The 22,862-nt window shown below is 36.6% G+C and overlaps 1 protein-coding gene across 28 annotated transcripts in view; it reads right to left on the bottom strand.

The window, feature by feature from the left end:
- Positions 1-5,833: 5,833 nt before the first annotated feature.
- Positions 5,834-22,862, bottom strand: part of ZC3H11A (zinc finger CCCH-type containing 11A) — a 29,638-nt gene continuing 12,609 nt past the window's right edge. For 16 of the 28 annotated variants that reach the window (XM_060687265.2, XM_087889490.1, XM_087889493.1 and 13 more), the window contains 13 exons: positions 22,651-22,842; positions 20,992-21,114; positions 20,785-20,865; positions 18,351-18,440; positions 17,919-17,981; positions 17,036-17,131; positions 16,459-16,524; positions 15,256-15,753; positions 13,244-13,317; positions 12,287-12,593; positions 11,151-11,320; positions 10,659-10,714; positions 5,834-7,697 (listed from right to left, as the gene is read on the bottom strand). In XM_060687265.2, coding sequence (XP_060543248.2) covers positions 7,436-7,697; positions 10,659-10,714; positions 11,151-11,320; positions 12,287-12,593; positions 13,244-13,317; positions 15,256-15,753; positions 16,459-16,524; positions 17,036-17,131; positions 17,919-17,981; positions 18,351-18,440; positions 20,785-20,865; positions 20,992-21,114; positions 22,651-22,842 — 2,078 coding nt within the window. In that variant the 3' untranslated portion in view covers positions 5,834-7,435. The remainder of the gene's footprint in view (positions 7,698-10,658; positions 10,715-11,150; positions 11,321-12,286; positions 12,594-13,243; positions 13,318-15,255; positions 15,754-16,458; positions 16,525-17,035; positions 17,132-17,918; positions 17,982-18,350; positions 18,441-20,784; positions 20,866-20,991; positions 21,115-22,650; positions 22,843-22,862) is intronic. The other 12 variants (XM_087889500.1, XM_087889502.1, XM_087889501.1 and 9 more) reach the window with 1 other exon arrangement.

The raw sequence follows: 22,862 nt of genomic DNA, 5'->3' as shown, positions 1-22,862 counted from the left end.
AGAACAAGTATCGAATAGTTTTGGAACTGAGCAGTTATTTGGTTTCAGTGCCAAAGCTAGTACATAGCTACTTGCTCTGATTATTTCGGCTCACAAAATTCTGAACAATGGTCATACTGGCCAGCAATTTTGAGAGCTAAAATCCACACATCAGGATGGGAGCCAGGTTGGGGAAAACAGGTTGGGGAGCCAGGTATATTGGAATATATTGGAAATCTGTTCAATATTTCATTTATAATGCAAGGATTAGTTGAAGCAAGGTGGTGGGCCTGCATAAATCACTCAGTGGAAAGTTAAGTCAACACATACAAACTGAAAAAGCACAAAATGAAGAATATATCAGTGCCTAATGTGGAAGGAAATACTTTAATCTTCCCAGTATATTCTTGCAATGTGAGGAAGAGGATTTCAAATGCTGCTGTTATATACAGAACTCCAAGTAAGGATAGACTTCAGAGTTAAATTGGGAAGAACTATGCTTATGAAAGTTGAATAATGACCTAGATGATAGACCATTCTATGATACAGTTGGAGGTGATCCCACACGGGCTGAAAAACCCAGTAAGGAGAATCTTACCCTTGCAATACAAGTGGGAGCATGGCCGCAGGGCAGAAATTCATTTAGGATATACAGCTATCTTCTGACTTGTTTTCAGGGCCTAGGAGTCTCTGAAGTGCTGTGAATCTAATTTAGCTAGTATATTTTTGATCTCAACTTGGGCAACATAAAATTGCATTCAGTGGTAAAATGAACAATTGCCTGCAACCTACTCTGCTGACCCTACTACATTTTTAAAATATGTCCTATAAATTGGCTTGTGCCATGGCTTGTGTCATTCTCCCAGTATAAACCTTTTGAAATTGTAATAGCACAATCTATGCCCAAGCATGATAGAGGAAACTGAATCTTAGCTACAGCTTCCAGAAGCACTCCAAAAGTTACTGCTTGAATTGTAGCTTTAGGACATCCAGTAGTATAATAGTAATTGGGATCAGGACCTCCAATTCTAAGTGACTTAAAGTGCAACGTGCCCATGCCAGCTTAGAACAGCAATGCTGGCGGTTACAATTATAGTCATTAAGTGAATTCCTTATGTTCATTAGGCACATCACATGATCTACCATTTGTGTTTTGCCAGTTTCCCTGCGGACTGCTTGTTGAAAGCTGGCAATGAAGATCCATGGCAATGCTGCAATGGCTATAATTTTGAGGATTGGACATAAGCGACCTCAGTCAGTACCATCATAACTTCAGTCACCAAATGAATGGTTATCAATTAAGCATTATGAAACAGTGTCAAAAATTTACCCATCAGGGCTGAGGCTGGGCCTAAAGTAAAGGCCTAGGCCTCAACTTCAGCTCTAGCTGCTACTCAAAAAGGCTGCCTTCCATTTTTCCTAAGCACAATTTCCCCCACAACCCAGCACTCCCCAGGATCTGTCATGTGTCATTTATCTTCAGCTGGTGGTCTCTTTTCTGTTGACAGCCCCCTACCCCGCACCCCGTGGCCTACTCAAGACTGCTCCCAGGTAAGCACAAGGCCTTGGAGAAGCTTTGGGTCATGCTCTTCCATGGCCTCTGCAGCCTCCAAAAGCATGCCCCATTCTCATGCAATTTTCAGACTGGAAGCCACACAAGGGCACAGTCCTCTCACAGGATTTTGGAAGGATCTGGAGGTCTCACAAGAGCACTGTCAGGTCTGCCAAGCACGGCTTGGCACCTCACAGGCCTCCTGCCACCAAAGGCTAGAAAGGGAGGGAGTGGTGTAGGATAAATGGGCAATAAAGCTGTGTGTGTACCTGATGGGAACTAGGGAGGGGGGAATAACAGGTGATGAAGACCAGAGAAGCTCTGCATCAGTTTGCACCGGAATCCAAGGTCAGGCACCCTGAGAAAGAATGCCTATTACCTCAAAACATCTCAGCGGTCTCAAAACATCTCTGCGAATTCCGATTGGCTGAAGACGGACTGGTCACCGGGGAGGGTGGAGGGGAGGAGGATTGGGATGAAGGGAACCTTTCTGTATCTTTTGAGCATGCTAAATCCAGAGCTAGCTTGACCTTACTGCAGCCAACATTTTTTTCATGAAAGAACCTTTTGCTTCAACCCAATGGAGTCGAGGATCTCTCTTTCCTAAGGGATCAGATTGGAGCAGGTCTGACAGCAACCCCCATTGTTGTGTGGCCTCCACAGCCTACAAAAATTGTGTGAGAACTGGGTGTGCTTTGAAGAATAGTTACTGAATGTTACTGAACACTGGTGTATCAAAAAAAAATTGTGTCAAAAGATTTGCCATTTGGATACAACTGCAGCTTAATTCTGGTTTTATCTCTCTTTTTTTAAAAAAAATTTGATTTATATGCCGCCCTTCTCCGGAGACTCAGGGCGGCTTACAATGCGTTAAGCAATAGCCTTCATACTTTTGTATACAGGTGAAACTCGAAAAATTAGAATATCGTGCAAAAGTTCATTTATTTCAGTAATGCAATTTAAAAGGTGAAACTAATATATGAGATAGACTCATTACATGCAAAGCGAGATAGTTCAAGCCTTGATTTGTCATAATTTTGATGATTATGGCTTACAGCTCATGAAAACCCCAAATTCACAATCTCAGAAAATTAGAATATTACATGAAATCAATAAAACAAGGATTGTACATAGAACAATATCGGACCTCTGAAAAGTATAAGCATGCATATGTACTCAATACTTGGTTTGGGCCCCTTTTGCATCAATTACTGCCTCAATGTGGTATGGCATGGATGCTATCAGCCTGTGGCACTGCTGAGGTGTTATGGAAGACCAGGATGCTTCAATAGTGGCCTTCAGCTCTTCTGCATTGTTTGGTCTCATGTCTCTCATCTTTCTCTTGGCAATGCCCCATAGATTCTCTATGGGATTCAGGTCAGGTGAGTTTGCTGGCCAATCAAGCACAGTAATCCCTTGGTCATTGAACCAGGTTTTGGTACTTTTGGCAGTGTGGACAGGTGCCAAGTCCTACTGGAAAATGAAGTCAGCATCCCCATAAAGCTCGTCTGCGGAAGGAAGCATGAAGTGCTCCAAAATCTCCTGGTAGACTGCTGCGATGACCCTGGACTTAATGAAGCACAGTGGACCAACACCAGCAGATGACATGGCTCCCCAAATCAACACAGACTGTGGAAACTTCACACTGGACTTCAAGCATCTTGCAGTGTGTGCCTCTCCATTCTTCCTCCAGACTCTGGGTCCTTGGTTTCCAAATGAGATGCAAAAGTTGCTCTCATCAGAAAAGAGGACTTTGGACCACTGAGCAACAGACCAGTTCTTTTTTTCTTTAGCCCAGGTAAGATGCTTCTGACATTGTTGTTCAGGAGCGGCTTGATGAAGAATACGATATTTGAAGCCCATGTCCAGGATCCCTCTGTGTGGTGGCTCTTGATGCACTGACTCCAGCCTCTGTCCACTCCTTGTGAAAGTCACTAACACTTTTGAATGACAATCCTGACAATCCTCTCCAAGCTGCAGTCACCCCTGCTGCTTGTGTACCTTTTTCTTCCACACTTTTCCCTTCCACATAACTTTCTATTAATGTGCTTTGATACAGCACTTTGGGAAATCCAACTTCTTTTGCAATTACCTTTTGAGGCTTTCCCTCCTTATGGAGGGTGTCAATGATGGTTTTCTGCACAACTGTCAGGTCAGCAGTCTTTCCCATGATTGTGATTCCTACTGAACCAGACTGAGAGACCATTTAAAGGCTCAGGAACCCTTTGGAGGTGTTATGGCTTAATTAGCTGATTAGAGTGGGACACTTTGAACCTAGAATATTGAACCTTTTCACAATATTCTAATTTTCTGAGATTGTGATTTTGGGGTTTTCATGAGCTGTAAGCCATAATCATCAAAAGTATGACAAATCAAGGCTTGAATTATCTCGCTTTGCATGTAATGAGTCTATCTCATATATTAGTTTCACCTTTTAAGTTGCATTACTGAAATAAATGAACTTTTCGAGTTTCACCTGTATTTATACAAAGTCAGCTTATTGCCCCCACAAACTGGGTCCTCAATTTACCTACCTTAGAAAGGATGGAAGGCTGAGTAACCTTGAGCCTGGTGACTTAAGTGACTCTCTTACAATGCTTGTCCTCCAAGCATATCATTTAGGGGCTAGGTGCTCCTCTGGTATATAGGAATAGAATTATCTATACCCTGCCTTTATCATTTTTGTAAATAACTCAAGGCGGAGAACATACCTAATACTATTTCCTTCCCCACAACAATCCTGTGAGGTGGGTTGGGCTGAGAGACTAACTGGCCCAAAGTCACCTAGTTGGCTTATATACAGCAGCTAAGGTAGGACTTCTGGTCTCCTGGTTTCTAGCCTGGTACCATTCTCAGGTTGACATTCATGAACTGTTTGGCATAAAACAGAAAATGAAATAATGGACATGAAGCATAGTCAGGTGCTTGCAAACTGTAGAAAATATTTCACAAGACAAAAGCTCATACTGAAAAAGTTATAACCGGCTGCAAAATTCAACTGTCTGAGAAGGCAGCCTCATGTAACATTAAGATTTCTATTCTATTCTATATACTGTAAGTATAAAGTGGCATTCAATATTCACAACAGTTTTAAGTAAAACATGTTAACCTCTCTCTCTAAAGTTACATTACTCTATTTCTACAATTTATCCTGTCCAAACAAGTTTATTTTTTTCATTTTTATGCCAAAAATCCTAAGAGACTTTCAGTCAGCAATAAATGTAGTATTTATCACCTTTTAGTTGAATAATCCCATCATTTGCCTGAATATTATCTGGAATTGCTAGATCTTTCTCCCCAATTGGTTTATAGGTGAAAGTTGTAACTCATTGGTACAAAATCCCATTGTTACTCAAATGCTGAAGTGCCACTTCACATGAACAGTATTACATTTTAAATACATATTCAGTTAAATACTTTGCCTTTTGTTTCTTCATCCAGGCTTCAGCAACCATAGTGTAAAAATATGAAGTGAGAATTGTTTGGATTAATGTAAATGAAAAGTACTCTAAAAAATATGGAATATCTGATACATGTAAAAAGCATAACAAGTTTTGGCCTTTGTAGGTTAGTGATGCAAGATGACTTTACAGAATGACCACAAGAAAGTGGAAAGAAGGATAACCCTCTAATAAATTGTAATTTCCTTTCCGCTTTTGGAGAAAAGAGGTGAAGTTTCAAAACCAGAGTGTAGCTTTTTCTAACTATATATTCTGCACTTACTACTAATTATCCCTGCCTCTACTGCTTCCTATGTTTTCCCTGTACCAAATTTTCAGTTCTAATCCTAGAAATTCTCTTGTATTCTCAGGGACTAAAAATATACATTTTATGAAAGAGTCATACAGCTAGAAAATTTGTATTAGGTTAACTATGTTAAAGTTATGCAAATATAGTTGCACATAAAATACTTTTCTTCTCTTAGTAAGCACTTTAAAGTTAACAATAGATTAACAAGGAGGCTCAAAGTATACCATCAAGATAGTTATTGTGTGGTAAAGTTTAACACCTGCAGAATAAAATTATCATAGGACATCCTTGGTATTTTTGTCACTAGAACCCTATTGTTAGCATTTATACCACTAAGACATTAAACCTTCTATCCTGATTAACGAATTATTGTGTTCACAAAACAAGATAGCCAAACATATGATTTAAGGTGATGACCCACTTCAAAGAATATGCCATAGCAATGCCTAAATTCTCAATGTTGAACTATGATTTACCAAACTCTAGTTAAGCCTACTCTAACAAGTTCCACTAAATTATGGTATGTTCTACCATCATATAGGAACAACACAATTTTTTTTCTTACATTAGCTTTATTTAAAACACAAATTATTTTATTGAACTGTTTTAACAATATCAGATACAATGATTTAAATAGAAATATGTACAGAAAAAAATAGAGTATGTAAAAACTCAATGGAATTCTCTTATGCAGAAGAGAGAAAAGGGAAAAAAACTGACCTCAAACAGAAGATTCTGCTTAAGCAAACTAGAACACCTGCAACAACATAGAGAATTCTTTCACAATTGTTTCCGTCTCAGACGCCTGCTAGTTTCCGTTTACAATCAGCTAAAAATTCTATTGCCTTTCAGTTTGCTGAAGAATTATTTCTAACTTCTTGGGAGCAATGTGAAGACAAACAGTTCACTCAGGGATGCCTTTTTAAAAATATTTATGTCCTTTTGCGCCATTTTTCCCCCTAGAGGCAATACTTCAAACTGAATTGGCAAAGCACAGCTCCCCCTCCCTCTTGCTTATAAAGCTTAATATATTTACATTAGAATCAAGCAACCACCCCCATCCCCCCACCCCCGTCGCTAGGAATATAAACAAAAAATACATCCTGCATTATTAACCATCAATTGTAACTGGCAGGATTGGGGTAATTAAACTAATTAAAAACAATAGTATTAAGAATGGAAAAAATATCATACAAAATACAAGAATTGCAGGATACACAATATTCCTAAATCTTCATTTGGCCATAGCTGAGTCCATGAGAAAATTCAGAATATGCAACGTCGATATGTGGATGAAAATAATGTTATGGAAAAAATCCCGTTAAGTGAGCAACTGGCAGAGATATCTCAGACTGTTTCAGATGTCAGAGGGCAACAGTCCAAAGGTTGTCTTAAAATGACCCATGCAGCACCAACAGTACAGGCCATCATACTCGCCATTCAGAGTAAAAAAAACTCTTTGAATAAATTTTGCACATCTTTTAAGGGCAAGCTTTTAATTCTCTCTCAAATGAATAAATTAGAAAGGAGGCGTAACTTTCGCCATGAATTTCTATATGCTAGATGAAACCAGTCAAAATGGCACAAGATGAGTGGGATGAGAATAAAATGTGCTATTCCATCTTCTATATAAACGTTGCTTCATTTTCAACAGTATAAGGATAGAAGTTCCACATGTAGTAGGCTTGGTCCAAGTTTATTTTCCTTTCCTCTGCATTATAAATAGTTCTGCCATTTTTAGATTTTTTTAAAATTTACATAACCCAAAAAGTGACTCAAAACTGCAGAAATAACCCCCAAAAGCAAAAGGAAGCTGTGAAATACACAGAAATTACGAGCCACACAGCTGAAAAACAGATATGACAATTCAGTAGAAAATATAATGATGAAAAAGAGTTGCTATGTAGAATTATGGGTAGGTCTTGGATCTTCTCTAGATGAAATGTTCATGGTTTCATTCTGAAAATGTTTTAAATGGGCAATAGTTGGGACATATCTCTGACCAGCAGGGTAATTCAAAATAAACTAATGCAGCCAAGTTCTTCAAGCAGTTTCAAGTGTGCTTTAAGACTTGTCATAACTCTTCTACTAGAAAGGGTAATCCAACAAAACATATAGCTTTTATTTTCTCTCAAAATGAAGCTGTGTAGCAAATCAACTGTCAATCATCTCAGAGAGTTCAAGCAGGAGCTCATCCTCATCTTTTCCTGGATCTAAATCAATCTCTGCTTCCAATTTGCCTCCTGAGATTTCCCAAATCAGCTTATCAAAGTCATCTTCAACTGAAGATTGAATCTTCCCACTTCCTGTTGAGCTCAGTCTGCGGGTCTTTGCTACTGCTGCACGGGAAGAACTTGGGTTTGCTATCTCTGCTTGCAACGTGGAGGCTACCTGGTTTTCCAGGTACAGTTCAGAGCTTCACAAAGAGAGGGAAAAAAAACAAAACAATTATACATCTTCAAGTAGAAAACAGACATCATGTGTAAACCTTTGTAGGATTTTCAGTTCAAGTAAAATGGTGTGGGGCTGAACCATAGACATAAATTAACTATAGGCAGAATAGAGGTAGGTAAAGTACAAATTATGTTGTGGTAGTATCTAGGCCATATAACAAGCCCAGGATGTGCAGACTAGAAGGAAAAAAGAGGGCCTCTATTTTACGGCATGTAGTAAGGGATTAGACTTAATCTGTATTGCCCCAGAGCCAAAGTGTTAAATCTATAAGGAGGTAATTCAGGCTAAAAATTAGGAAGAATTTTCTGGTACATTAGCTGTCAGCCGATATAACATGCTATCCCATAAGATAATGAATTCTGTTTTGATGGACATCTTCAAATAGAGGCTAGATCAGGGGTGTCAAACTGGCAGCCCGGATGAGTCAAACTGGCAGCCCGGATGTGTCACATGCAGGCCACACTCACCGCAGCTCTGTGAAGGGAAAACATCTCAAACATCACGTGACGGCAACGTGACGCCACGAGTTTGACACCCATGGGCTAGATGGTACCTGTCAGAAATACTCTACCAAATTCTGCACTGAAGAGGTTTGGATTAGATGATCTCTAATGTATCTTCTAACTCTATAATTCTACAAAAGTGCCATCAGATATTACTACAATGTTGGCAGTAAACAGTTTGTATGGATGTTTTTCCACTACATAGCCTACTGCTTTTAAATGTTCATATTAATTTAAGTTGAGCAGTATATAATACACAGAAAAGATTAGATTCCTATGGGTATATCATATATAATAAAAACAGCATAACATCTTGTAGCACTTTGAAAGTCTAATGTAATTACTTTAATATAAGATTTCTTTAGTACCGTATTTTCTGGCGTATAAGACGACTGGGTGTATAAGACGACCCCCAACTTTTCCTGTTAAAATATAGGGTTTGGGCTATACTCGCCATACAAGACTACCCCTCTTCCAACGCACACCAAATAAAAATTAAAAAACATCAACTGGCTCACCCACAATGTAAAAGCAGCTGTGCTAGACCCAAAATGGCCCCTGCAACAAGCCGGAACCTCACACAGCCACAAGAAGAGTCTTGCTAGTACAGTGATCTAAGGCACCCTGTTATTAAGCTGGTTATTAAGACCAGCTGCCTGCAATTACTGCAGGTTCGAATCTCGCCAAGGCTCAAGGTTGACTCAGCCTTCCATCCTTTCTAAGGTAGGTAAATTGAGGACCCAGTTGTGGGGGCAATAAACTGACTTTGTATAAATATACAAAAGGATGAAGGCTATTGCTGAGCACATTGTAAGCCGCCCTGAGTCTCCGGAGAAGGGCGGCATATAAATCAAATTAAAAAAATAAAAAAAAGCCCAAAAACCCAACTTTCACACTTTACACACACAAAATTCCACATACAGCTTTGTGAGATTTTGTGTGTTTGTGTAGTTAGAGTGAAACATTACAGAAACATACTAAATCTCAGAAAGCTGCACAAATATTATTTTATTTTATTTTATTTTTATTTTTATATGAAAGCTAAATTTAAAACTTCCTAAACTTTAAATGGCTAGGTCTAAAAAAGAACAACTAAAAAAAACCCCAATTAACTATTTTTTTTAAAGCAAAGGGGAAAAAAACTTACCCAATAGAACAGGAGTCTCCAACCTTGGCAACTTTAAGACTTGTAGACTTCAACTCCCAGAATTCCTCAGCCAGCTTTGCTTTGCTGGCTGAGGAATTCTGGGAGTTGAAGTCCACAACTCCCTGCCTGCTTGATTGCAGGCAGGGAGTGGCTTGCTGATGGAATGGATTGCAGGCAAGCGAAGCAAGGCAAGCGTTGCGACTAGCAGCTAAGATAAGCAAGCTGGAGGGGGAAAACTTTTTTCCTTTTACATGGCTCTGGCAATCCCAGCTGCATTGCCTGATTAGCAGGTAACGCAGCTGGGATCGTCAGAGCTTGGATCGCCAGAGCCATCTAAAAGGAAAAAAGTTTTTCCTTTTACATGGCTCTGGCGATCCCAGCTGAGTTGCCTGATTAGCGGACAAAGCTGGGATCGCCAGAGCTTGGATCGCCAGAGCCATTTAAGGCTTGTCAGAGCCTTTCGGGCTGGTCTGCCTGGTTACAGGAGAACAACACCCGGCGTATAAGACGACCCCCGACTTTTGAGAAGATTTTCATGTGTTAAAAAGTCGTCTTATACGCCGGAAAATACGGTAAGTCTCTTCTTCAGATACAGAGGGCTAAACTACAAAAACAGATACCAAATGAAACAATTAGGATAGTACAGGATGTTTGTTACTGTACAACTACCAAAATATTACCAATGTTTTAAATCAGAGATAACCTACAAATTACTGTAAAAACAAATACATGGTCTGTTGATTTGGGAATCCTACAAGATTAATTACAAACTGGTTTAGAATACTTTTGCCTTTTAAACTTTGTTATCTGCAGTGCATCTTCAAAACTATTAGTAAGTTAGATTTCTCTGTAAGAAATTTGAAGTATCCATATGATGCTTATGATGCTTTCCAATCTATAGCCAGATTTAAAGAAACATTTGTTTTGTTTTATCACAATGACGGACCAGAAATCATTAGGAGAAAATCTTATTAGCTACTTATATTTGATTTTTAAAAATATGTTTGTAATATATTAAAGATATTTCTTTGACAAATACTTTCAGAGTTAGCAACTAAATTTTTTCAGACTGAGTATATTCAAGATTCTTACACAATTTTTCCTCAATCTGCTTTCTTTGGCTATTACCCAGATACCTACTCATAAATGTGAAGGGAAAGAACCTAAATATCATATGATCCAATTTATGCCAAGTAAACATTCCACTTTGTCCTGCTGTTCTATGAGAAAATTCCAATCATGTGCAAAATGGCTATAAAGAAATAATAATTACCTGTTATAATCCACTCTTTTAGGCATACTGTCCTTTGAAACATCTGGGGTGCTTCCCTAGGAAAAAAATAATTAAAAAAATAAAAATAAACACACTCTGTGAGGTTCACTATCAGCAGAATTATTTTACTCCTAGACTTCCATTCCATTGTTCTTTTTTATGCAAAATAATACATATTCTATCAATATAAATGGAGAACTCTCTGAAAAGGTTTAGATCTAAAAGTGCTCTCTCCCATCTCATAAAATTGCTACTCCTATAAGATAGAAAAGTATATATAAATCAACCTAATGCCCTCATCATCAGAATTTTAGCAGCACAATACAATAATAATAATAATAATAATAATAATAATAATAATAATAATAAGTATTTGTGATGCATTTTTGAATGTTCAGTTGACTGAGTTTCATGTTTAATGAATAAAGTAAATAATAATAATAGCTTTTATTGTCATTGTACATCATGTATACAATGAAACTGTTTTCTTACCAGAGCTGTGTTTTCAGAAGCAAACTTTTTCATTTCTGTGTTTGCAATAGGGCTCAGGGGCTTCACTGCAGCAACAGAGGGATGACACTCTGATATTTTTCGCTTCTGTGTCTGCTTTGCTGGGGAAATGGGTTTTACTCCAGATGGTTTCACATTCATCTTGGGCTTGACTGAAATATAAAAGATATCCAGTGAGAATGGAGTTGTAACCTCTGTTAATGTTGCACAAGATGTTTGGAAAAACACTTCTTAGAAGAAACCTATTTTAATCAATTCCAAATTTTAATGTATGGAAATATTTAAAATTATATTTATAGAGTGATGACAAAATACTATCTAAGCATTCTTCCCACACTTCAGTACTTCCCACATAAAAAGGAATTATAACAAACTGCAGTATTCTGCAGAGAACATAGGACTAGAAATGGCTCATCATAGAGGTAGAGCTTCTCAATGGGAAGAAATAATTGTTGAAAAAATGAAGTCAGCTTTCTGTATGCTGAAAATGGGAAATTTACATGACTTCTGACAACTGAAGATTTTACTCCTGTCTGTTAATAATATACAGTTTCCCCCAAAATAAGATATCCCCTGATAATAAACCCAATCAGGCTTTTGAGCGCATGGCAATAAGGCCAAGCCCTTATTTCAGGATTCAAAAAAATATAAGTCAGAGTCTTATTTTCGGGGAAACACAGTAGATGCTTGAACCCTTATCCTACCAATATGGACTTGTATATACCTGAAGCAAAGTTGAACTATGGGGAAGATCGATATCATCCAATATATAATGGTTCTACTTCCCACAGAATTATAAACAATGCTATTCTTGAAACAATCAGAATAAACTGATCCACGAATAGAAAAAGTTCCAGATTTATTATTCTAGAACACATTCAACAATACTGTGCTTATTTCCATGGGTCTAACACAAGAGAATGTCTCCCAAGACAAGCAATTGCTGACAACTAGGATTATTATTGATTTTTCCTTATGTCCAAGACATATTAAAAAAAGGAATTAAAATATGCAGTTTGCCATTATCTCAAGAATTTGATACATATTCAAGTATAACTTGCAGATCAGAAATGTTTTCTATTTAAAAACGAGGAAGTATTCTGGAAAGAGAACTTTACCCTTCGTTCTTGGTTCTGCAGCCTGAGGGCAAAGTTTCAGGTCTTCTGATATTCCCTCCTGAGATCTCACCAACAATCTTTTGGAAAGTGGACGTGTTTTCCCCACAGTCACTGAGGATTCAGAATTTGTAGTCACTTCTGGCATTTTTCCTTCTATTTCTTCCCCAGCAAGTGGTGCAGTCACTTGTAGTTCCTGGAATTTTTCCTCTTGCTGCTGCTGCTTTAATCGTTGCTTCTCCTTCCTTATTTCTTCTAAGCTCTTCACATAGACTTTAGAATGTGAATTACTCACACTATCATTCAAAGGCTGAATAAATGCAAAAGACATACTTTTAAAAAAAGCAAATGTCCAATAAGCAATCAATGTAAGTCCTTTGAAAAATGGACACACTCTTATCACTCCACCCAAATCAAATATAAATCTTCATTATAGCCCTAGGGCAGACAGCATCAACCAACCAACATTTTTGGTGTTATGCAATTTATAAAAAATAAAAATATTTATTTATTTATTTATTTAAAAGCACAATCTATGACAACCATACATATGTTTTGCTTCTTGATGGAAGCCTGAAGTCAGAAAGAAATGCATTGCAACTGCAGTGGAGATCGGCTTGATTATAATTTCCTACTTAAATCCTGTTTCCGAAAACAGATGAACAGAATACATTGTATGGAACAAAATTCTATATTAAATATTTGATCTTCATTGAGTGTATTTTTGTTTTATAATCAGTGGTCTATTTGGTAGCATAACCTGCCAGCTGTAATATGCTGCAACATCAACTGTTGGTTATTATTCATGACAATGGGATCTAAATAACTCAAAAGAATGAGAATAATATATTTTTTATCATGTCAAATACTCCTAATTGAAATACCAGATGTTAAGTTTCCAACTATACTAAATAAAAGGATGATACAAGGAATGTGCATTCACAAAAGCTATCTTCTCACCTTTGTAGAAATGTCTCCTATAGAAATTCTTGGAGAAGACCTCAATACCAGAGTTTTTTCTTCCTTTTCAGGAGCTGTTGACAAATCAGAGAGATAATTCTAAGAGAACTACATTGCCGCCCCGTTTTCTATAACGTTGTTTGGAATAACAATGGTTTATTTAATCATGTGCTGTTGCCGGGGTGAGGGGTTATTGATTGGGGTTTTTTTTTATTATTATTTTTTCTACATTGTGTGTTGTTTGTAAACCTCCTAGAGTCGCTATGAGCAAGTAGGCAGCTATATACATTTTCTAAATAAATAAATAAATACATTCCAAACCCAGAATGTATAGCAGTGACAAGCTCTTAAATGTTCAAAGGCAGCAGAGATTCCCCATCCCTCTAGAAAGTTGCAGGAAGTCAGATATCATTAAAAGCAGTATGGCCAGTGTTTTCAGCCTTCTTTTTGGCTTTTGAGGCTTTTCATGGGTGGGAATGGGATACCTGGGCTTCTTGGAGGCAAACTGTTATTATTCTCACTATTAATCTCCATGTTTTAAAATTCCCAAACTGAACTGCTAAAACTGTACTGTTTTGCTACCAAACTCCCATCTGAGTATTCTGAAGGTCTGCAAATGTGATGTGGAGGCAGGAGGGCTTGATATGACTTGTAAAGTGCCCAGAACTCACTAAGGAAGAACAAGCAATTTCTTTTAACTTTTCAACTAACTTTTTTCCAAGTTTTGAAGCCAAGAAACATAATGATATTACTTTGGAATTTTTCTACCCATCTTTGTGTGGAGTGCTGAGAGTTTGTGAACCCTTTAGAATTATCCATAATCATACAATACTATGATATACAAGATGATTTGAGCTTTAACTAGGTGCTATTTATAAAGAGATTCTGAATATAAATATATAAAATGAATCACAATTGAACCCACTGAATCACTATTCATTATGTTTATTGGAAAAACTATCTGAAGTATTATATGTCACTTTTTTTAGCAGAAATTATTTTAACCTGTTGCTTGATCTCACACTTGGCTTGAGGGTATTTTGGATTCTTCTCTACTGAATTGCTTCAACTAGATATTTTGGGGTTGTGTTGTCCAGAACTGCTCGCTTTGGTCATGTCACATTAGCTCAGGCTTTTGAACTGGTTATTTTGAAATGTGATTTTTTTTTTCTGCTTCAGACATTGTTGTAAATTTACTTGCATGTTTAGGAATACATTCATTTAATCTGCACTAGATGGATAAATATCCTGATATTCTATGGAATTTGTTGATATAATGCACAGTAGACTATCAATGTTGTTTGCTTAATCAAAATCTCTGTTAATAAGATTAAAATGAAGCACAGATAATTCTCTCACACTACTTCAGAATTATCTATATTTTATTTATAATTCTGAAGATATCACAAACTTCATGACTGTATGGTAATAAATTTTTATTTCATATTTAAATGATATGATTTCTGTAGTCACTAATTCTAAAATGTGAGTTTCTCAGAAATCATTTTTCTAATATGATAAAACAATAAAAAGCATGATTTTTTTAAAAAAGCCAATCATCAGTCTGTTCTGATTAGTAAATGAATATCATAATAATTTCTGAATATGTAAGTATTTCATTATTTACTATAACTTTACTTCCAGAAGAACTAATGTAAATCATTCTAAAAATACTTGATTTGCTTATTAAAAAAATAAGCAAGGAATTCCAAAATGAAATAGAAGTGGTTGAGATTTGTAATTGTTAAACCTATTTTGCTTCTCAATTCTGAAATACAAAGAGAGTTCAGAGGAACAGTAAGAGTTAGATTCCTCCATCTTTATTTTGGCATTATATTAATGCACCTCGCATATAACATGAAGAGTTCTGGTACTGCTGTATTTTAAGATCCAGGCCAAGAACATTTATTCATCCTGTTATATAATAATTGGCTTCAAAAAGAAACTGGGAAAAATACATTCTGAATGCCTCCTTTAGAAAATTAAATACTTTAACAAGGAAAGTTTGATACCTGTCAGCTTTGTAACATACAACATTCTCCTCCCAGTTATAGTTCGTTCAGATTGTATCTGTGTCTTTGATGTGCTCTCTAAACCTTGCTGCATGCGGAGAGCTTTCTCTTGCTTGATTTCCTCCAAAGTTTTGATGTGCACTTCCCTAAAATCCTTGTTCTTGACAGAAGATTCTTCTAATTTTCTTCTTTTAGATACAGCTGTACCCAGAAACCCTTCTTTCTGAGGTTCACACTCATGGTTTGGTTTGGAAACAGCCTCTTTTTCAGTTTTTATTCGCTCCTCTTCCATTTGCCTTTGTTTTTTCTCAGCCAAGACTTCAGAAAAAGTTTTGATCCGTACTGTAGGAGGTTTTGACACTGGATTGGGATTTGTTATACAAGCCACTTCAACTTTGGGTTTGGGGTGAATTTCTCCCTTTTTTTGGCTAGCTTTCTCCAAGCGAATTTCTTCAAGCGTTTTAACATAGATTTCACCAGTTGGCTTGGCAGCAGACTCTGAATCACCAAAACAAATAATTAAAACATATACAGAGACTATATTTTAAATTTCATTATGATCACATACTTTTTGCCTACTAGGAGGTTATATTCCCCAATGGTTCTACTGAGAAAAAAACAAACGAACTATTGCTATTCTTTGTTTCACTTTAAATGGGTTGTACTTCAAAAATATAAATAATTCTTTTCAATCTTTGCCAGATTTTCATATAGTGACGTAGAAGCTCAAAATAAAAAAGTGTGATCTGAAATAGATGATAAAAATAGATGAACAAGATTCTTCATTCCAGCAAAGACAGAACTTCTAAAATTTAAAAAAGGGATTTAAAATACAATGCTGGCTGACTATTTTTAAAAAGGTTTAGGTTACAGTTCAGTATTCAACTAGCAAGGCATAACATTCAGTCCAGGGATGAAATCTAGCAGGTTATGACAGGTTCTGAAGAACCGGTAGCGGAAATTTTGAGTAGTTTGGAGAACCGGCAAATACCACCTTTGGCTGGCCCGAGTGGGCTGGGAATGAAGATTTTGCAATATCCTTCCCCTGCCACGCCCACAGAACCCGTAGGGAAAAATTTTGAATTTCACCCCTGATTCAGTCCAATAAAGATGCTTTCTGAACAAACATGCAGAGGATTCGGTTGAGCAAAAATTCACTACAGAAAGAAACAAAAGTTTATTGTATTAAAATAAAATTAGTACCTGTTTCCATACTGCTTTGCTCAGATGCTAATCCCAGTCTTTCTTTAAGAGACCTGGGAACTTGAACTGAAATCAAGAATGATAAAGTCAGTCACTTACATGGCTTCTTGCAATTTATACGCACCATTTACATGTATGATGCATTACCTATTACCCCATCTAATATATTAAAGCCTCAAGTACACATACTACTACTACAATAAATATGATATATAACTTTGGAGTTGTTTTAGAGAGATTGTGATTATTTTCTGGAAGACTAAGGAAACATATTTTCTCCATAAAATTAAAACATTGGATTTTATCCATGAAAAATGGTCAAAGAGACTTTCTTGTGATTTATTTATTCTAAGAATAAATAGCAGCCTTATGAAGATGTTGAAGTTATTTGGTTACTGTAAGAAAAGGAAGCAGGAAAGCATAACACGTGAGTTATTATTTCTAAGCTCCTCCACCATACATACATTAAATAAACAAATATTAAGAACAACACTTCTACAGCTGAATATTATCTGTTTCTAAATATAATCTATACCTGAAATAAATAAAATATATTTTATTGATGTAACAGCCATACCTCTTTTGGGTATTTTTTCTGTACTTTCAAGCGAGTCCATTTTTTTCCCCAGTCTATCAGCAAGGCTACGCTTTAATGGAATTCCAGTCTCGGTGACTTATGGTGAAAAGATAATAAATTTATGTTTCATTTTTTAAAAATTGTAAATCTTTCTACTACTTATGTATTATACACATGTCTCTACTTGAAATTATACCCCTTATTTACTTAGATGATACTATAATCTGCCTTCAGTGGGTATGTGCCTAGAATGGCAGTGCACTTTTATATAAAAATAATTTCATAATGCAATAAATAGATTAACTGAATATTTCTAGTCAAGATACAATAAAAATCCATTCTGCTTCTAATTCTATTCAGAGGTAATTCAATAAGTGATAGAAATGAAGAGAATACATTCCTTGAACTTTGTATATCTATGCATCAATAAAGAGAAACATGGTTGTGATATATAACAAATGTAGGTGAGGGGAACAGACATTTCAGTACAGGTAGTGCTCGACTTACAACAGTTCATTCAGTGACCAAAGTTACACCACCACTGAAAAAAGTGACATATTTTTCACACTTATGACCAGTATAGCATTCCCATGGTCATGTGATCAAAATTCAAATGCTTAGCAACTGACTCACATTTATGACAGTTGCAGTGTCCCTGGGTCATGTCCCTTTTGTGATCTTCTGACAAGCAATATCAATGGGGAAGCCAAATTCACTTAACAACCATGTCACTAACTTAACAACTGTGGCAAGAAAAGTCATACAATGAGGAAAAAAATTACTTAACAAATACCTCACATAGCAACAGAAATTTTGGGCTCAATTGTGGTGATAAATCAAAGATTACCTGTAGTACCTTTTTTCCCCTCATCTGATTACTCACCTGTGGGAGACTTCCTTTTCCCCAATCTCTCTGCAAGTGTTAAGCGAATCCGAGGCTCTTCACCTAGGACAGCGAAATACAAGAAAAGTTAACTTTTGCTTTCCTACCACAAATATAAACAACTATTACTCCTTCAGTTACATGGAATATGAATTGAGATAGAACTTATCTATTCATGGCAACGCTAGTGTACATTAAAGAGTGAAGTTAGAAGAGTATTAAATATGAAATATAACCAAGTTATTTTCTCTATAGGAGTCATTAAGAAAAAAGTTAATTACGACATTATAGTTTTGCAGTGCCATATTTCTGTTAAATGACCCTTTTATAGCTATTGAGTTTCAGACCTGTTTTTTGTTGCAAATCATAAATACTGCTAGAAGAAATAACAAATAAAAAATGAAATAAATGAAATAAAAAAGAGAGATTTACCTTGCCTCGTAGATAAAGTTACAGTTCTGACCACAGTCCGTGCATTTTCTTTCTCTGGGCCTGGCTGAGCAATCATTTCAGAAGGAATGTCTGAAGAAAGCAAAAAGAAAGCTATGTTAACCTTCACAGCAGTCACTATTTATGATTTGAAGCTTATGTTTACATGCTTTGTAAGAAAGCAACCCAACTGAGAGCCAGTTTGGTCTGATGGTTAAGGCACCAGGCTGGAAACCAGGAAACTGTGAGTTATAGTCCCTCCTTAGGCATGAAAGCCAGCTGGATGACTTTGGGTCAATCACTCTCTCTCAGCCCAACTCGCCTCATACGTTACAGTTGTGGGAAAAATAGGAGGAAGAAGTAGTATTAGATATGTTCTCTGCCTTGAGTTATTTATTGAAACAATAAAGGTAGCATAAAACAACATCTTAAAAAAACTGAATTCAATAAAGTTTATTTAGAACAAATTGCACTAGTGGTCGATACATATCATTCCTTGCAACTACACTTCAATACTGCATATATCAAGGAACACAAAATACCAGGTGAGCTTGTAGCTGAAATACCCTGTTTCCCTGAAAATAAGACATCCCCTGATAATAAGCCCAATCAGGCTTTTGAGTGCATGCACTAAAATAAGCCTCCCCCCAAAAATAAGCCCTCCTCGAAAATATTTAAAAGCAGAGCTGGAAATCAGGTAAGACGGCAAGAGGAGCCCAAAATATTTAGTCAGCCACCAATTGTGCAAGTTCTCCCACTTAAAAAGTTGAGAGAGGCCTGTAATTGACATCATAGGTAGACCTCAACTATGAGATAAAATGAGAAAACAAATCCAGACAATCACATTGTCTGATTTGGAAAGAATTTATTTGCAAATTATGGTGGAAAATAAGTATTTGGTCACCTACAAACAAGCAAGATTTCTGGCTCTCACAGACCTGTAACTTCTTCTTTAAGAGGCTCCTCTGTCCTCCACTCATTACCTGTATTAATGGCACCTGTTTGAACTTGTTATCAGTATAAAAGACACAGGTGCACAACCTCAAACAGTCACACTCCAAACTCCACTATGGTGAAGACCAAAGAGCTGTTGAAGGACACCAGAAACAAAATTGTAGACCTGCACCAGGCTGGGAAGACTGAATCTGCAATAGGCAAGCAGCTTGGTGTGAAGAAATCAACTGTGGTAGCAATAATTAGAAAATGGAAGACATACAAAGACCACTGATAATCTCCCTCGATCTGAAGCTCCACGCAAGATCTCATCCCGTGAGGTCAAAATGATCACAAGACAGTGAGAAAAACCCCAAAACCACATGGGGGGACCTAGTGAATAACCTGCAGAGAGCTGGGACCAATGTAACAAAGGCTACCATCAGTAACACACTACGCCGCCAGGGACTCAGATCCTGCAGTGCCAGACGTGTCCCCCTGCTTAAGCCAGTACATGTCCGGGCCCGTCTGAAGTTTGCTAGAGAGCATATGGATGATCCAGAAGAGGATTGGGAGAATGTCATATGGTCAGATGAAACCAAAGTAGAACTGTTTGGTAGAAACACAACTCGTCGTGTTTGGAGGAGAGAGAATGCTGAGTTGCATCCAAAGAACACCATACCTACTGTGAAGCATGGGGGTGGCAACATCATGCTTTGGGGCTGTTTCTCTGCAAAGGGACTAGGACGACTGATCCGTGTACAGGAAAGAATGAATGGGGCCATGTATTGTGAGATTTTGAGTGCAAACCTCCTTTCATCAGCAAGATAAAGATGAAACGTGGCTGGGTCTTTCAGCATGACAATGATCCCAAACACACTGCCCGGGCAACGAAGGAGTGGCTTCGTAAGAAGCATTTCAAGGTCCTGGAGTGGCCTAGCCAGTCTCCAGATCTCAACCCCATAGAAAACCTTTGGAGGGAGTTGAATGTCTATGTTGCCCAGCGACAGCCCCAAAACATCACTGCTGCAGAGGAGATCTGCATGGAGGAAATGGCCAACATACCAGCAACAGTGTGTGCCAACCTTGTGAAGACTTACAGAAAATATTTGACCTCTGTCATTGCCAACAAAGGATATATAACAAAGTATTGAGATGAACTTTTGATATTGACCAAATACTTATTTTCCACCATAATTTGCAAATAAATTCTTTCCAAATCAGACAATGTGATTGTCTGGATTTGTTTTCTCATTTTGTCTCTCATAGTTGAGGTCTACCTATGATGTCAATTACAGGCCTCTCTCATCTTTTTAAGTGGGAGAACTTGCACAATTGGTGGCTGACTAAATACTTTTTTGCTCCACTGTAGGAGCAACACCTTAAAACAAAATTAAGTAAATATTTACAATTAACTTCTTCTCAACAATGCACAAATACATTCTCCAAGAAATTATCAAAGAGGACATGACAGGACACTATGAAAGAAAGAAAACCAACAAACCATTTTGCTGCTTTGATTTTTCTTTCATTTTCTTTGATTTTATTTCTTCAAGAGTTTTGATTCCAAAATTCAAACTTTTATCTAAAAAATGCAGATATCTGATTGAAACCAAACATTTACAGTATTTGACAAGATTGTAGATTTTTCGAATTTAGGATAATTGAAGAAATTAATATAATCTTAATACTACATACTTTCTGTTCTTACCTTTATCTTGATTTGAACTAGTCACTGATTTACGAGTAGAAATTACCCGCAGTCCATTTGGACTTTCTGTAGATGGTTGTTGGGCAGGCATTTTAGATTCATCCCCTTCTTCAGATAATTGATCTGAAAGGAACACTAATGTTACTTTAATTCTAATACTGTTTATTCAGAAATAAGCAAGATCTACTGATCTTAAATCAGTAGAGGGGCAGGTTGCCCTTCTTAATGTGCTTAGGACTTCTACTCATTTACTACCCATAATTACTTATCAGAAATGATATGTAGCCCTAACACTAAAATAAATGTTTAATGTCTACTTTCTATATTCATGATAAGTTAGGATGATATCTTGGGGTTTCACAGTAAATCATGACTTACTTGTAGTAAGAGAATCCATAACTTACTATTAAGTATGTAATTTCAGACTGCATTTAAAAATTTAGAATAATTTGATTAACTATAGAAGCTATAATTTAAACCTTCTTTAGAAGAATAGCATGCTATACAAGTAGCTTTCAATGAAGTAACTATATTTAAAAAAACAAGTCTGAAAGTGAATTTAATTTCATCTAGAATCATTAATGGACTTAAATTTTGTACATAGATTTACACCGTATTCAAATGTTGGCTTTTTTCTTTAAAGGAGAAAGCTTTATAACGTATTTTATTTGATTTATTAGAAGGACTAGCCTTTTCAGTTTACATGGAAACTCATATTATTCTGATTGATTTTTTTATATCGATTACTTTTGCTAATTAATTTTTGACAATGGTTTTAAAGTGATAATTTGATTACTTTAAGATCACATTGGTATGCAATTCTAATCTAATATCATTTTGAAAATTTTATTGAATTTTATATAGCTTCCAATTTTTTTCTTATTAAAAAAAGGAAACGGCTAAATATTCTGTATTCCATGAAGAAAGTCACCTGAATATACATATGTTAATTGATCATTACTATTTGTAACAGTAAGATTCCAGTTTTCATATGAAAATACAGAATAAGTAGCTGAGGTTCATGTTTAACTTTACAAACAAACGCATCTCACTTCTTAAAATAGATTGCATCCTGGGTTGGGGGGGGGGATCTTATCCTATTGCCTAGTGAGTAATGAAAGAAGTACCCAATTCTCTGCAAGGAACTCTCATCAACCAGATTTAAACTGATCCAAATCCTTGAGATGTTAAAAATATTATTGTTGCCTTTTGAACAGAAGCAGAGACAATAATATCTGGCAATAACTGAGATGCCATTTGCAAATGTGCTATAGAACTCATCTGGGCTTTTCATCTTTTCTCCTCCTCAACTTTAACAATACAGTTCAATTATAGAAGTGACTAGACATATATGATGACATGGAAAACAAAAACAACAGCTTGTCCAGAGGGAGCTTCAATTGAAGCAACGATTAAAATCATTTGGGAATTCTAGCTAACATATCTGGATTTCCTCTTTGTAAAAGGTAAGATCTTTCTTAAATTAAAAGTTTGGTTTGATGAGTTTGGGGAAAAATCAGCCCAAGCAAATGGTCCAAGTAGTACTTGGTCCAAGTAGTAGTAGTAGTAGTAGTATCTTCATTTTACATTTTATCTGCTATACTCATTCTCCCTTTATTTTAAAATTATGTTAGCTTGAACAAATCATACTTAGCTCACCATCATCATCTTCATCATCATCTGCTGCATTAATAACAACAGGTGGATGTGTGGGACTGGGAACATTTTCAGAATTTTCCACCTTCATCACTCCACGCAACTGAGGTGATGGGTTAGACTGAACAGAAAGCTTGTTTTGTTGTGCAGTCTTCATCTCCTCTTCTGGAGACTCAGGCACATTTGGAAGAACAGCTTAAACAATGAAACAACAT

This window comes from Pantherophis guttatus, chromosome 3 (assembly GCF_059756535.1).
Source record: "Pantherophis guttatus breed Tessera chromosome 3, ASM5975653v1, whole genome shotgun sequence".
In the NCBI taxonomy this organism is placed as follows: Eukaryota; Metazoa; Chordata; class Lepidosauria; order Squamata; family Colubridae; genus Pantherophis; species Pantherophis guttatus.
Note: the sequence above shows the minus strand (reverse complement) of the source record. Positions and strands in the feature narration are given on the sequence as shown.